This window comes from Hemitrygon akajei, chromosome 19, assembly GCF_048418815.1.
Source record: "Hemitrygon akajei chromosome 19, sHemAka1.3, whole genome shotgun sequence".
In the NCBI taxonomy this organism is placed as follows: domain Eukaryota; kingdom Metazoa; phylum Chordata; class Chondrichthyes; order Myliobatiformes; family Dasyatidae; genus Hemitrygon; species Hemitrygon akajei.
In genome coordinates this window covers 58,549,932-58,566,122 of record NC_133142.1, presented here as the reverse complement: position 1 = coordinate 58,566,122, position 16,191 = coordinate 58,549,932, and the positions used below count along the sequence as shown (strand labels likewise).

Below are 16,191 nucleotides of genomic sequence, written 5' to 3'. Positions count from 1 at the left end.
CTCAGACTTCCTTCTCCAAATTCTAGTATCTTTAATAGAATCAGAACTATACAATTTAGAATAAAATTCTCTAAGATTGTCATATATTTCAGAACGGTCAGTTGTCATGTCGCCATTTGTTTTGCAAATTTCTTTATTTTTCCGTTTAGCTATAAACGTCTTCAATTGATTAGCCAGTAATTTACTGGTTTTTTCTCCATGTATATAAAATTGGCTTCTATCTTTAAAAGAAGATCATATTTAGTTTTAATTTCAATATGTCTTTTGTATAATTCAGGGTCTGGTACCAGAGCATATTTCTGGTCTAACTGTTTTAATTGATTAACTAAATCAGTTCTCTCTTTATTAGCTTTTTCTTAATATATGCAGTATAGGAGATAATTTGTCCTCTGATATAGGCCTTAAAAGCGTCCCAAATGATATGACTAAAGGTCTCTTCCAACGCATTTTCTTCAGAGAAAAGAGTAATTTGATTCTTCAGGAATTTTAGAAAGTCCTTGTCAGATAATAAAGTTGAATTAAAATGGCATGATCTGTTCATATGAGTGAAACCTGGAAGATTTAAAGATAAAAATACAGGAGAGTGGTCGGATATAGCTATTTCTTTATATTCAATGGATCGAACTAATAGAATCAATTGACTATCAATAAAATAATCAATCCTACTATAGGAATGATGGACATGGGAGAAGAATGAATACTCCCTTTCTGCTGGATGAAGAAAACGCCAGACATCAACGATATCGCATTTTGTTAGAAAAGATTGAATAAATTAAGCTGATTTATTAGGCATAGCTAATTTAAAAGAAGAACAATCTAATACTGGATCTAGACAACAATTAAAATCTCCTCCCATCACTAAAGAATAAGAGCTCAAATCTGGCAAGAATGAAAAGAAACGCTCAAAAAATCCTGGGTACACATTGGCAAATACAATTAATTTATTATCTAGTTTCCTTGACACTAACAAATCGCCCATTAGGGTCAGAGACAACTTTATGCTGAACAAAAGAAATTGTATTATCTATAAAAATTGAGACTCCACGAGATTGTGCTTTGAATGAAGAATGAAATTATAAACCCTTCCACAGATTAAAAAGGCGTGAATTATCACAACTACGTACATGCGGTTCTTGTAGAAAAATAATGGGGGCCCTTAACTTTTTAATATACGCAAAGATCTTATTCCATTTTACAGGATGATTTAACCCTTTCACATTCAAACTGAATAAACTATGCATTTGAACTGAACTTTTCTTACATACCATCGTAAGACTGTATCACTTACCACCTAAGCTTGAAGAAGTTTGGGGATTTATATATTTACACCTATATATGCATAACACCATTAACTCTTGATTTAACTGGTTTAAGTTACTATATTACGTAGTCACTAATAAAATAGTGTTTTGTTAACAGCAAAACCAGACTCCAGGTGTGTTCTATTGTTGCTGATACTTTTACAGGGTTATGTGCACGTGACAAGATGTATTCCAAAAACAAAGAAATACTCAAGTGGCAAAATAGTTCAACCCAGCCTGACAGGGAAGGCAAAGCTAGTGTAAATGCAAAACAGAGGCCATGCAACAAAGCAAAGATTAATGGGAAGACAAAGGAATGGAAATCTTGTAAAACTCTACAGACAGCAACTAAAAGAATCATTAGGAAGGAAAAGATGAAATGTGAAACCAAGCTAGCAAACCACATCTAAGTGGATAGATTGTAAAAGCTTTTTCAAGTATGTAAAAAAATAAAAGAGAGATGGGAGTGGATATAGGACCGCTAGAAAATGAGACTGGAGAAATAATAATGGGATCAAGGAGATGGCAAATGAATTAAATGCGTATTTTGCATCAGTCTTCACTTTGGAAAGCACTAGCAGTGTGCCAGATGTTGAAGGGTGTGAGGGAAGAGAAATGAGTGCAGTTACTACTACAAGGGAGAAGGTGCTCAAAAAGCTGAAAGACCCAAGGGTACATAAGTCATCCGGACCAGATGAACTGCACCCTAGGGTTCTGAAAGATGTAGTGGTAGAGAATATGGAGGCATTAGAAATGATCTTTTAAAAATCATTGGACTCTGGCATAGTGCCAGAGGACTGGAAAATTGCAGATGTCACTCCACTCTTTAAGAAAGGAGGAAGGCAGCAGAAAAGAAATTATAGACCAGTTAGCCTGATCTCAGTGGTTGGGAAGAAGTTGGAGTCAATTGTTAAGGATGAGGTTATGGAGTACTTGGTGACAGAGGACAAGATAAGACTAATTCAGCATGGTTTCCTTAAGGGAAAATCTTGCCTGACAAACCCGTTGGAATTCTTTGAGGAGATTATACGCAGGGTAGGTAAAGGGCATGCAGTGGGTGATGTATATTTGGACTTTCAAAAATCCTTTGACAAGGTGCCACACATGAGGCTGACTACCAAGTTATGAGCCCATGGTATTACAGGATGGTTTTTTTAAAATATATTTTTTATTAAATTTTTAAGAGAATTACATACAATAATAGAATAATAGAGTAATGAAAATTAATATTAGCCCTCCCCCCCTTAACCCTTCCCCCTTTAACATCCCTGTCTTAAAAAAAAGAAAAAAGAAAAAAAAGAAAGAAAGAAGGATTGCCTGGATATCGGAGGATCCCCACATGCTCCATGGGGTTCAAAATAACTTTAGTATATATCTTTATTTTTTTCCCCAAATAACTAATAATCTTATCTTCAAATGACCTATATATTTAATCCTATCTTTTGTAGATGGGGTGCCAAATTTTCAAAAATATATCATATTCATTTCTTAAATTATAAGTAATTTTTTCAAGTGGAATGCAGCTATAATTTCATTATTCCAACGGTCCATAGTTAAGTATGAATCTGATTTCCAAGTAACTGCAATAGCTTTTTTGGCTACTGCCAATGCAATTTTTTTTTAAAAATTCTGATATTTATTCAGTTTAGGTTTTGGTATTATCCCTTCAATATCGCCTAATAAAAATAATGTTGGGCTATGTGGAAGTTGTATTCCAATAACTTGTTCCAGTAAAAGTCTTAGATTTAAATCTAAATTGCTGGGATGGTTAGAGCATTGGCTGATTGGTAGGAGGCTGGGAGTGGGAATAAAAGGATCCTTTTCTGGTTGACTACCAGTGACTAGTGGTGTTCCATAGGGTTTGGTGTTGGGACTGCTTTTTATGCTGTATATCAATGATTTAGATGATGGAGTAGATGGCTTTGTTGCCCAGTTTGCAAATGATAAGAAGATTGGTGGAGGGGCAGGTAGTGTTGAGGAAATAGGTAGGCTGCAGAAGGTCAGACAAATTAGGAGAATGGGCCAGAGAATGACAAATGAAATACAATGTTGGAAAATACCTGGACATGCACCTTGGTAATAGAAATAGATGAGTGGACTATTTTTCTAAATGGGGGGTAAAATCCAATATTCTGAGATGCGAAGGAACCTTGGAGTCCTTGTGTAGAACACCCAAAAGGTTAACTTGCAGCTAGAGTCGGTGGTGAGGAAGGCAAATGCAATGTTGGCATTAATTTCAAAAGGTCTAGAATACAAGAACAGGGATGTGATGCTGAGGGTTTATAAGGCTCTAGTGAGTCCTCACCTTGAGCATTGTGAACAGTGTTGGGCTCCTCATCTAAGAAAAGATGTGCTGGCAATGGAGAGTGTTGAGAGGAAGTTCACAAGGATAATCCAGGAATGAAAGGGTTATCATACGAGGAATGTTTGATAGCTCTTCGTCTGTACTCGCTGGAATTTAGAAGGATGAGGGGGAGATCTCATTGAAACCTTTCAAATGGTGAAAGGCCAAGTCAGAAGATGTGGAAAGGGTGTTTCCTAAGGTGGGGGAATCTAGGACAAGAGAGCACAGCCTCAGGATAGAGGGGTATCAATTTAAAATAGGTGCAGAGAAATTTCTTTAGCCAGTGGGTAGTGAATTTGTGGAATTTATTACCACAGGCAACTGTGGAGGCCAGGTCGTTGCGTGCATTTAAGGCAGAGCTTGATTGATTTTTGGTTGGACATGCCATGGAAGGTTACGGGGAAAAGAGCAGGGAGTGGGTCTGAGGAGAGGAGAAAAGTATTAGCCATGATTGAATGGAGAAGCAGACTTGATGGTCCAAATGGTTTAATTCTGCTCCTGTGTCTTATCGTCTCACAGGTGATCCCATTGGGAAAGATATACTGACCATGGAGATCTTGGCTTCTATGGATCAATGCAGGAAAATAATGGAAAAAAAGCTGAACTTGTTTTACACAAAGGATGGGTGTACAAGGAAGACTCTACGAAGTCTTGGTCAGATAATGCATTGGCAACAGTTATGGGCATCATAGCTCAGGAAGCACATGATGCTCTTGGAGGGAGTGAGATGTCGAATAATGCTACATTTGAAAGTTAAGGTCTGAGGAGAAGGTGCATAAAGTTCAGTGCTATGATTTGGAACTTTGAAAGCTCAGGATGATTTAATCTTTTAGAAAGTGTTAAGTGGAACCGATTGGATGGTTGGAGAGAAATATTTTCTACTCATTGGCGAGTCTAGGACTAGAGAGATTGGTCTAGCTAGTAGAGGATTTCTGAAGGGCTAGTATCCTTACTCTACAAATGCCAGTGGCTGAAAGATGTCATTTAACTGAAATTGATAAACTACTGTCAAAGGCATTGAAATACATATATATTATGAAATGGCCTCTACTTGTTCTACATAACTACATCTAAGGTTAAAGTGCCTGAGGAATTAAATGGTTTCTGTGTTTGAGAATGAGTGCTTTTGGAGCATTGTACCACTGTGTAGGATTGTACACATTAACCACCGAATTCCTATTTAAGTTGGAGCAACTGTAGAAACCGTTACTAGCGTTTAACACAAAACATCCAAATTCCTTTGTCCACAGATGCTACTTGACCTCTGAGTTTCTTTGGCAGATTGTTTGTTCCACTAGTCTTTAAGATTCTGTGTGTGACCAGCACTGTCATTTGATACTGTAGCCATTTGTGACAGGTATATTGCACCAGGACTGGATGGCATCCCATAATACTGGAAGAAGTAAGTGAGGCGATTGCTGGAACTTTGACAAGGATCTTTGGGTCCTCATTTGCAACAACTGAGGTCCTAGAAAACTGAAGAGTAGCAAGTGTTGTACCTCTGCTTAAGAAGGAAATTAAGAATAATCCATGTGATTATGGGCTTTGTATTAGTGGTAGGGAAGCTATTGGAGAGGATGCTAAGGATTAGGGATCCATGTGCATTTGGATAGACACGGCCTGCTTAGGAACAGTCAGCATAACAGTCATACCTTAACAACTTTTTTGAGGATGTGACAAAGGAGCTTGATGAGGGTAAGGCAGTGGATGTTGTCTTAGTGATTTTAGTAAGTCATTTGATAATGTCCCTCATGGTAAGTTGATTCAAAGCATAAAGGTGCATGGCATCCAGGGTGAATTGCAAGGTTGGTTTTGAAACTGCCTTACCTGTAGAAGATAGACAGTAGCAGTGAAAGGTTGTTATTCTGGCTGGACGTCCGTGACCAGTGGTGTTCTTCGATGATCAGTGTTGTGACCTTTGTTGTTTGTGATATACTGCACAGTCAGTGGCTAATGTCTGTCTGTCTTTCTCTTTGTCTGTGTGTGTGTGTCTCTCTCTGCTTTGTAGTCATACCACCTGTCTCTGTGTCTCTAAACTTCTACCTGACTAGAAGGGTTTGACACCCTCCTGGATCAAGCAGCCCAGTACATTGTTATGTCTGCATCTCAGATTCCAACTCAGCATCAGAACTGAACTTTCTTTAGGAACTGCACCCCTGATAATTGTAGAAAGCAAGAATTTAACAAACCCCCACCCTTCCTATTAAATTATATAGTTTGCTGGAGGAACTCTGGGATGAGCAGAATCTGATGGGGTAAAGGAATTGTCAGCATTTTTGGTCAAAACCCTGAATTCACAGTGGGTGAATAGTAAATATTATCTTCCTGCTACTGATGCAGATAATGCTAAACCCGGTGAATTTCTTCCCCAGATTCTAGCATTCGTAGCCTCTTAGTTGTATTTTGATGATAATCTTTATTGTATATTTAGTTCTGTCATTAGTAGATTTCTCTGAGTTATTGATCTAATAAAATATTAGCAGTTATAGAAACTGCCTCAGCAAAAAACTTAGCAAGATTTCAAAGATTAGCTTTACTTGTCCATGTACATTGAAGCATTCAGTGAAATGTGTTGTTTGCATCAATGTGTCTGTTATTGCAATAGGTAAATGACAACTATTATAAAAGTATAAATAATTCAGATTCTGTTGTATTTAATTAATTAGTATGGCAATGTGGCATTGGAGCTCAGTTATTTTTGTTATCCTTAAGGGGCTAAGAATGGCAAGCAATCCTGATTCTTAACAATCATTTATTTTAAAGTTTAAACAAACATACAAATACTAAGCAAACTAAGTGAAGAGCTGGCAAACAAAACAGAGATTCAATGAAAAGCAAAGAAGCCGAGGATAAAAAAGAAAAAGGCAAAGAGAAGAACAATGGCACCATTGAAAATTCCATCAACTTTACAGTGAGGATGAGAAAATTCCTTAGATAAAAATAAACCAATCAGTGGTTGCACAATTACATCACGTGGATAATGTTGCTAACACTTAACCAATGAAAAATTAAAAGGTGTGGGTAACTCCTATACCACTTTCTGCCAGTAAGTGGAGACGAACCACCATATATTCTGTGAAAAATACACGAGTTCGTTAAAAAAGTACAAATCATGATTAAACTACGACTTTAGTCTTACTTTTTATAAGATATTAGATGAATTAATGTATTAAAAACCAGTGGTTTCCAACAGCGGAAACCCCATATATTTGTCTAATCTAGCTATGTTCAGAATAATCAGTTTGCTTATCACTCAGTTCGGTCAATGGCATGTTTAGTCTGCCACTCATCAAGATCATGGCGGATAATCCACCTCACTTCCATTTTCCGTTCTAATTCTCACATATTCTTGGATTACAAACATCTGTAATTATTTGCATTTCTCTGAGGGAAATTGATTCCCAAGACTAGCAGTCTTTTAGTATGTGGGTCCGGCACGAGTGCAGTTATGAAAAAAACATGGCAGCACCTCTTACTTCCTTTGGAGTTTGTGAAGGTTCAGCATGACATCTAAAACTTTGACAAACTTCTAAAGATGTGTGGTGGAGAGCATATTGACTGGATGCATCACTGCCTGATATGGAAACACCAATCCCCTTGAATGGAAAACCTTACAAAAAGTTGTGGATATGGCCCAGTCCATTACAGGTAAAGCCCTTCCCACCATTGAGCACATCTACATGAAGCATTGTCACAAGGAAGCAACATCCATCATCAGGGACCCCCACCCCCCAGGTAAAGCTTTTTTCCTCTCTGCTGCTATCAGGAAGAAGGTACAGGAACCTCAAGACTCACACCAAAAGGTTCAGGAAGTTGCTACTCTTAAACCATCAGGCTCTTAAACCAAAGAGGATAACTTCTCTCAACTTAACTTACCCCATCACTGAAATGTTCCACAACCCATGGACTCACTTTCAAGGACTCATCTTATGTTCTTGATATTTATTGTTTATTTATTTATTATTATTATTTATTTCTTTTTGTATTTGCACAGTTGTACTTTGCACATTGGTTGAACACCCAGTTGGTGTGGTCTTTCATTGATTCATTGATGGCTATTGTTCTGTTATGGATTTACTGAGTATGCCCACAAGAAAATTAATCTCAGGATTGTATATGCTGACATCTGTGTACTTTAATAATAAATTTACTTTGAAAACTAGCCCATTTCCCAGTTCTGACAAAGGTTTTTGGCCCAGAAATATTAACTGGCCTGTCTTTTCACAATCACTGTCTGACTTGCTGAATGTTTCCGGCATTTTCTGTTTTTATTTCAAATTTTCAACAGCTTTCCATTGAGATTATCCAGAATTTTGTTGCCTCCATCCCTGCCTCCTGAGCCTCACTCACCTCTCACCTATGCTCATCAGCTGCACCAGCTTTCAGTTTTGCTAATGCTTCAGATTTAACATTTTTCATCTCTTTTAGTCCCTCAAATTATTTTGATGAGTTGTGTTTATAAATCATTTTTTTACTGTATCAGTTCATCTTGGTGTTAATGAGCTTGCCTGGCGTGTTTGGGCATAACCTCTGGAAATCCCTTCCTAAACCTTTTTGTTTCCTGTCATTAAGATGCTCTTTATTGTCTAACTTTGAGCAGTGTTTGGCTGTCTCTTCTCTACATAGCTAATTGTTAGATTTAATCTGATTATATTACTGTGATTACATTACAGTGAGTAATTGATACCTGGAACACACTAGTGGAGGAAGTGGTTACATTTGCTATATTCACTTAGAAAGGCAAAGCATAAAAGGATTATGTACTAATGCAGGCAAATGGGATCAGTGTAGATATGCAGAAAGGTCTGCAAGGACATGATGGGCCATTTCAGTGCTGTTCAGCTCAATGTTTAAGTGCATGTGTTGTTATTGCGGTGTGTAGGTGTCATAAGCACCAGAATGCTCTCTATGGCAAAAATGTGTTCTTTTGCTGTAGTGAACATTCCAGTGCTGAAGTGGATTGCATTAATGTCTTAGTGGTACATGTGCATAGGTGCTACTTAAAACACAGTGGAGGAAGTGGTCAGACTGACCCATAGATAGGCATGAGTAAAATTCTGGAAAATATCATGTGACCTAAGCATGTGAGTAGCCTAAGATTATATTGTAGTTCAATAGGTTGGAGGGTTTTATACCCCAGTCCTGCAATATCAAGAAAAGCAGAGATTAACTAAATGGTGTGCACTCAAGTCATGACTCAACCCTACATTCCTGTTTAATCCCCATATTCCTTAATTCTCTTCAAATCCAAAAGTCTAAAGCTTGGCTATGAAAACACACACACATTTCATACTTCATTGCACACTTGATTTAATGTAGATCAATGTGGCATGCTAGAAATTGTATTATAAAAAAACAATGTACTAGTGATGTTATTTCTTCACTCCTACTTCCTCAGGTTTGGAAAGCGTGGACCATTATCCAATATTGGTAGCTGTGACAGGAATTCTTGTCCGCATCCTAGTTGACTCTGATGCTCAGGGGTAAGAAACTGTTTGCTAAGTGTTGAATAGAAGGATTGTTAGGCTATAATATAATGATTTATGTACAAACGTTTGTATATTGGCTGTCACTTGGTTAGACAGTGTATTTGATGTGGGAAATTACAAAATGCTAGTTTTAACAGAGTAAAGTATCTTTTTGGAGGTACATTTTACACCGTGATATAATGTTAGATAAATATTAGTGTGCATGATTGAAAGAAAGTTTTGACCATTTTTCTTAGTTCTTTATTCAAGCATGATAACAAAACAGTCTGTGAAGTTTTGGTTAAAGAACCATTTGGATAACTTGAATTGTGTCAGTTCTCAGGTTTGGATTTATTGTTCACAGTATATGGTTAGAATTAATTCTAAAGATCGATCCAAACTTCAGAGCTGCACAGAACCCCAATAAAAGCAATGTTAAGTTCAGCTATATTCCTCCATTTTAACTGGCTACAAAACTTGTTAGAATCACAGAAACATTACAACACTGAAAGACACCAGTCAGCCCAGCAGGTTCATACCAGCTTTGCCAGGGCATCTCGTCAGTCTAATTTACCTGCTCTACTTTAATACTTTGTCCCTCATGATTTTATCTGTTCCTTTTTGTAAGCCTCAATTTAATAGATACCCTCCACATTTTCAGAATTCTAGATCATAACTACCTGCTGTGTCATGGAGATTTTATTCTTGTTAGCCTGGATCTTTAGCAGTTATTTTAAATCTGTATCCTTGGCCTTTTACAAATGGGAACAGTTCCTGTCTCTTTTTGCGTACTTAAACCCATCATGGTATTGTCTTCCTAACCTGCTCAGCTTTAAGAACAATATAAGCCTTGTTCTTGCAATTGACATTGATTATCTCTCTGTTCATATTCTCTGGGATTTTATATTCCTTTTTACATGGTGATGAGTAAAATGGGATGTTAAACTCTTGTTTTATAAAGTTTCTAAGTAACTTTTTTGCCTTTCACGAGGCTACAGTTATTGCTGAGATTTTTTTTAAATTCAAGGTCTTTTTTTTTATTTAGTTTAAGTTCCCTGGCTACCTTAAATTGCCAATGGAACAATAGTCCAGAACTCTGGCTGCTTGTCTGGTAAGAACCCACACCATTGTTTATCTCTTACCAGTTTGAGAAGTAGCCATTTGCAATGGTTCTCTGCTTACAATCCTTGAGCCAACCTCTTACCAATGCCATCAGTGATTCTTCACTTCCATCAGTTTCAGTTTTAGAACAACCTCTTTTGAGAGATGTTTTTGGATGCCACTTGAAAGTTAATTCTGTGATATTTACTGCATTATACTCATTAGCCTCCTTCATTACTTTGTCAATAAATTCAACTAAGTTAGTCAAACACGGTTCTCTGTTCTCCGTTAATAATTCACACCTCTCCAAATTACTGTTATTTTTCTTCTTGTTGGTTATTATTTGTAAAAGCTGATGTATTCGTGAAGTTAAGTGACCAGCCTGCACCTGTTGAGTTTATTTATGTCGTCGTGAACGAAATTGTAATGTTTCCCATTCAACCATGTTTGGTACCAACCCTGTCCCTAGTGAAGACTCCAAGATTCTACACAATATTTTTGAAATATCCATCTGCAGTTGATTGGCAAAGTGCGATGCATCCAAACTTGACCATGTGATTTTTCATATCTAAGTATAGTCAGTTTTCTGGTACTTCCTCCCAATCAATGTTGATCCCATCTATGCTAAGACTGTAGCAGCAATGCCTTTTTTGACCAAGGTAGATACAGATTAAGCATTTTATGTTTCAGCTATGCCTTCTGAAGGTGGTGAATCTGTTGAATTCATTGCCACAGACAGCTGTGGAGGCCAAGTCATTGGGTATATTTAAAGTAGAGGTTAATAGGTTTTTGATTAGTCAGAGCACCAAAAGTTGTAGGGGAAAAGCAGGAGAATGGAATTGACAGGGATAATAAATCAGCCATGATTGGATGGCAGAGCGGATTGATGGACGGAATGGCCTGATTGTGTTCTTTATTATGTGGTTTTATGGTCTTCTGCCTCATGTTAACTGTCAGTCAGTTCTTATACCTGCATCTAACAGCTGACTTCCTGACCTCTGTGGGGCGTGAAGCAAACTGCAAAGATGTAGGTGAATATTAATATATAAAAGTTCACAGATCCATTTCAACACTGCACTGAGACTAACAGTGGGTTTTGAGGGCTGCAAGAGCATTCATGCATGAGGTTCAAGATAGCTCTGCAGAAATATAGAGAAGCAAAAACACCACAATAAGAAACAACAGATGAAGGTGGAGGGGGGAAAATATAGCATTACCAGCCCAGCAGTCCCTGGGTGTTCTGCGCAGAAACAGAATTCTGCTAATTGAGGCTGAGAAACCAATTCATGAAATGGCTAATGGGCTGCACTCTCTCTGTGAATGGAAGGAGCGGCACAGCTGGTAGAACAATTCAAGTGATCTTGGTTTAAAACTGACCTTTGGCGTTGTCCTTCTGGACTCTGCCTGCTCCATCTTCCATCTTCCTGCAGCTGTTCTGACTGTGAGGAGCAATAGGTTACCAGGGGAAGAGTTAGCAGCGAATAGGAGGGTTCTGTCAGCTGGCATAGATTTAATGGGACAAATTGACCTCCTCTGTTGTATGGAAACAGTGCAAAACTGATGGCAGTGTAACGACACAGATACATCATTGCAGGAAGGGGAGAGACTCGTGAAGAGAATGATCTCTTGTGGTCTAGAAACACTTTGTAGCAAATCCTCCCAGGAAAGTATTAACAGCACATGCCTTTCTCAAAGGAGAAAATCAGCAAGCAAACACTGGGAGACCATAAAAACAGGCCCGGAGCCATCAGTTTCCATTACATGCTGGTTTATTTATTGGAGTAGAACAGTAGATTTAATGACTGAATGCTCTCTCATGAGAGCATTGTGAAACACTCTTCCCAGTTTTCCATTTTTATACTTGAATGTCATTTCATGCTGAAGTGATTTCCTTGTCCTGAGGTTAGTGGCGCTGCCATGAATTGTTCTGACAGCTAAATGCCTCACACATCCCAAGGCATTATCAGAGTAACTTTGGACTCTATCATGTCACATTGTGGGGTGTTGTAAAGTGGTAGTGCTGCTGCATCACAAATCTGGTGACCTAGGTTCAAATCTGATCTCTGGTGAAGTCTGTGTGAAGTTTGCACATTCTCCATTAGTTCCTCTGGGCCCTCTGCTTTCCTCCCAGGTTAATTGGTTACTGTAAATTGTCCCTAGTGTGTAGGTGAGTGGTAGATTTGGCAGAGTTGATGGGAATTTGGAAAATAAATGGGATAGATGTAAATGTGTAGTTGGTGGTCAGCGTAAGCTCAATGGGCCAAAGGGCCTGTTTCCTCACTGTATGATTCTATGACATACTCTCAATTTGCATTTATTTATTTTCCAAATCTTCTCCCTTATTCACTGTTTTGGATATATCTCTGGACATACTACTGCACACAGTGCTGAATGCACCATTGAATATATGTAAAAATTTTGTCCAGTCAGCTGAACAGGATCTCGCAGCAAAGGTGACATATATGGGGCTGTCTTCAGAATAATTAACATACCAAACTCTATTTGCTGCCTTTGGTTTACCAGCCTGTAGTATGGGTCTGATTGTGCTTGGCCTGCACGTGGCATTGCCCGCACTAACCTGCAGCCATGTAGTACCCAGTCTGCTGAGGTCTTGCTGCCGGACTTAAAGATAAAGATTAGCTTTATTTGTAACAAGCACATTGAAACATACAGTGAAATTTATCATTGCATGAAATCAAAACAAAGATTCTGCTGAGCAGCCCACAAGTGGTTCCACGCTTCCAGCATGTCCAAAACTCACTATCCTTAATCCTATGTCTTTGGAATGTGGGAGGAAACCGGAGTGAGAGCCTGAAGGAAACTCACACAGTTATGAGAAGAACATATAAACTCCTAACAAATAATGGCAGCAATTGAATCCTGATCTTACAGCTGGCTCTGAAATAGCATTACACTAACAATCTGGCTCAATCATCAGGGTTTTCCCTAGACTACCTGGCTGCCTGGAGAAGTGTGCTGTTAGAGTGCTGCTTCTGAACAACTTCAAAGATTGGAGGTGCTTAAAGAAAATTAAAATGCACTTAAATAATTAAAAATGTTCATAATTACTTTAAAATTAAAGTATAATAAATTTATATAAAATACTATTACCTTTTGCAAAGTAATTGAAAACTTTAAAATTAATTTAGGAATGAAAAAGATAACTAATCTGTCTAACATCACATCCCTCCTTAAAGAAGGGTGAAAAGTACATTCCTGTGGTCAGCATAATGATATGGAAACATCAATGCTGAGGAACAGAAAATTCTGCAGAAAGTGGTGGATAAAGTCCAATCCAACAAAGCCCTCCCAATCATTGATTACATTTACAAGGAGCGCTGCCACAAGAAAGCAGCATTTATTATCAAGAATCCCCCATCATCTAGGCCATGCTCTTTTCTTATTGCTACCATTAGGCAGGAGTTACAGGAGCCTTAGGTCCCACACCATTGTGGTTGGCAGCTCATCAAGGAAAAGGAGAACTCTGATCTCAAACCTCTGTTGCCTTGTGGCTATACTCACTCATGAGGAAAGCTTCAAGAGTAAGAGGAAAAATCTGGAGATGGAACCCTAAGATGAGTTCAACACTGACTGACATCTCCTGCTCACTACTGGTGCCAAACTGTATCAATCTCTGCCATTCCTTTGAACTCAACCTCTGCATAGTGGAGAGAGCCTGCTGTATGGGCAACAGCTTGCTCTCCATATTGTACTGCCCTGGCTTGCATATCAACTTTGTCAACTAGCTCACAACATCCATGGTCAACCCCAATCTGTGGAGGGCCACCATGATTATCTTACAGCCATCAAACTCCTGAACCAGTGTGATAACTTCACTCACCTCAACTCTGAGCTGATTCCACAACTTCTGAACTGACTCACTTTCAAAGGCTCTACAGCTCTGGTTCTCAGTGTTGTTTATTTACTATTTCTATGATTTGTCATCTTTTGCACATTGATTGTCAATCTTTGTAACGTATGCTTCTTCCTAAATTCTATTGTATTTCTTATTTTCCTGTAAATGCCTGCAAGAAAATGAATCTCAAGGTAGTATATGGTGACATACATATATATATATATATATACTTTAATAATAAATTTACTTCAAACTTTGAATGTTGAGGAATCAGCTGTAAAGTGTATTTGTTGGGTGTGGAGGGAGGGTAGCTTTTAAAGTGATCCAGAGAATGATGGTCAAACTAGCTGCTTTGCCCTGAGTCTCTCACAGCTTCTTGTGTGTACAGACAGTCCCCAGGTTACGTACAGTTCCATTCCTGAATCTGTCTTTGTCGGATTTGTGCGAAGCCGGAACAAGTACATCCAGTATTATTTAGCGTCAGTTAGTCAAATGTTTGTCTTAGTATATAGTATATATTTTACCTTTCTATGCATATAAAACACTTAAGAAACGTATGTATTCCAATAATTAAACCACAGCGTTGCTTAGTAATAATTGTAGCTTTCATCGGGGCAGGGCCTTTCACATGCTCCATTATTCTCACTTTATCCTTTATCCTTTAAAATTGTTCTGATCGTTGACCGACTGTAGCCTAATGCTTTTCCAATGACCAATGGCGTTTCACCTCTTTCCAAACACTTTGTTATTTCCACTTAATTTTCAATCGTGATCGCTTCCTGTCAATGGAACTGAAACACTGCGGGCGGCGGGTCCCGAGCTCTGCCGGCTCCCAAGGTCCGCTGGGTCCTAAGGACCACCGCACTGAGACAGGCTAAATAGGACAAGTGGGGGCTGTGCTGGGTTTGGGTATTTGATCCTCTTCAATATTCCGCGTGGGAGTTTAAACTGGAGGTGGCAGTGTTTCTTTTTATGAGGTCAAGTTGCGAGCTCAACATCAATCCAGCACGGATGGTACGAGAGTCACTGGATCGACATCAACCCGGCACAGGAGCGGTCTGTCACTGAATCGAAGTCGGGAACCTCCGTTCTCCAGCACGGCGCTGATCTCACTGCGCCACCAGCCGACCCGAACTGGGGTGGGGGGGGAGGGTGTCAAGGTGAATCTTACCAAGAATAATTTCAGCCAAATACAAAGTTAAACACTCAACACAGTGTCAATGGCAACAACTTAAAATGGTGGACGGCGTCGCAATCCAACTTAAAATGGCAAATGGCGTTCTCCTTCCTCGGTTCGTAAGTACGAGTTGTCCATAAGTCGGACATTCGTAACTCGGGGACTACCTGTAGTTGGAACTGTACTGCTCAAGCAAGTGTTTTGGGGATATTTCACTGCACTCCTGCTGTATGCCTTGGTGATAAATAGGCTTTGGGATTCCAAAGATGAGAATGCACATCTGCTCCACTCTTATCATTGTATCTGAGCAGCAGTACATGTTATTTTATGGTTGATGTTTTGGGAGTCAGCTGGACAGAGGAGAATCTAAGGAAATCACCATTCACTACCTTGATAGGACTTTTGAGTGCTAAATGAAGGCAGAAATAGTTGCAGCTATCTTTAGCTAGTAATGCAAAATGGTTAAATCATTTTGTCCATCTAGAGAAAATATCTATGAAGGTTCTCAATCATCCAGGTCATTGTATCTCAAGCAGTAGTAAATCAAGGCAACTGGACTTGCTGTGTTGTCTAGAAGACAATTCGCCACTCAACCGAGAGGCTTCTTCAACTCTGATCCATGATGGGTAGTTTTCCAGCTTACAAACCCTGTGAGTTGTTTAAAGGTATTGCAATCACATCAGGGTCGTTAAGAGTCATAGAGGAAGATGAGGGTCATGTAGTCTTACCTTTGCATGAATGGAGCTGTGAACTGTAGTGGAAATGCAGGGGTAGAGGTGTTAGAACCACATTGTAAGTAGCTGATCGGTGGTGTCTCTGTTCAGGGATGGGTTTTCCAGTTTGACAAAGATGGCTACTTTAACCCATCTTTCAAACTACCGGTTCTCCTGTCCAAAAAATGCACATAGTTATCATTAAAGGAGTGAGGTGCAAGATCAATCTCA

The 16,191-nt window shown here is 38.8% G+C and overlaps 1 protein-coding gene across 1 annotated transcript in view; it reads left to right on the top strand.

Annotated features, from left to right (window-relative positions):
* rnf123 (ring finger protein 123) overlaps window positions 1-16,191 on the top strand; it is a 435,502-nt gene that overhangs the window by 290,490 nt on the left and 128,821 nt on the right. Inside the window, exon 35 of the mRNA XM_073072589.1 lies at window positions 9,044-9,128. Coding sequence (XP_072928690.1) covers window positions 9,044-9,128 — 85 coding nt within the window. The remainder of the gene's footprint in view (window positions 1-9,043; window positions 9,129-16,191) is intronic.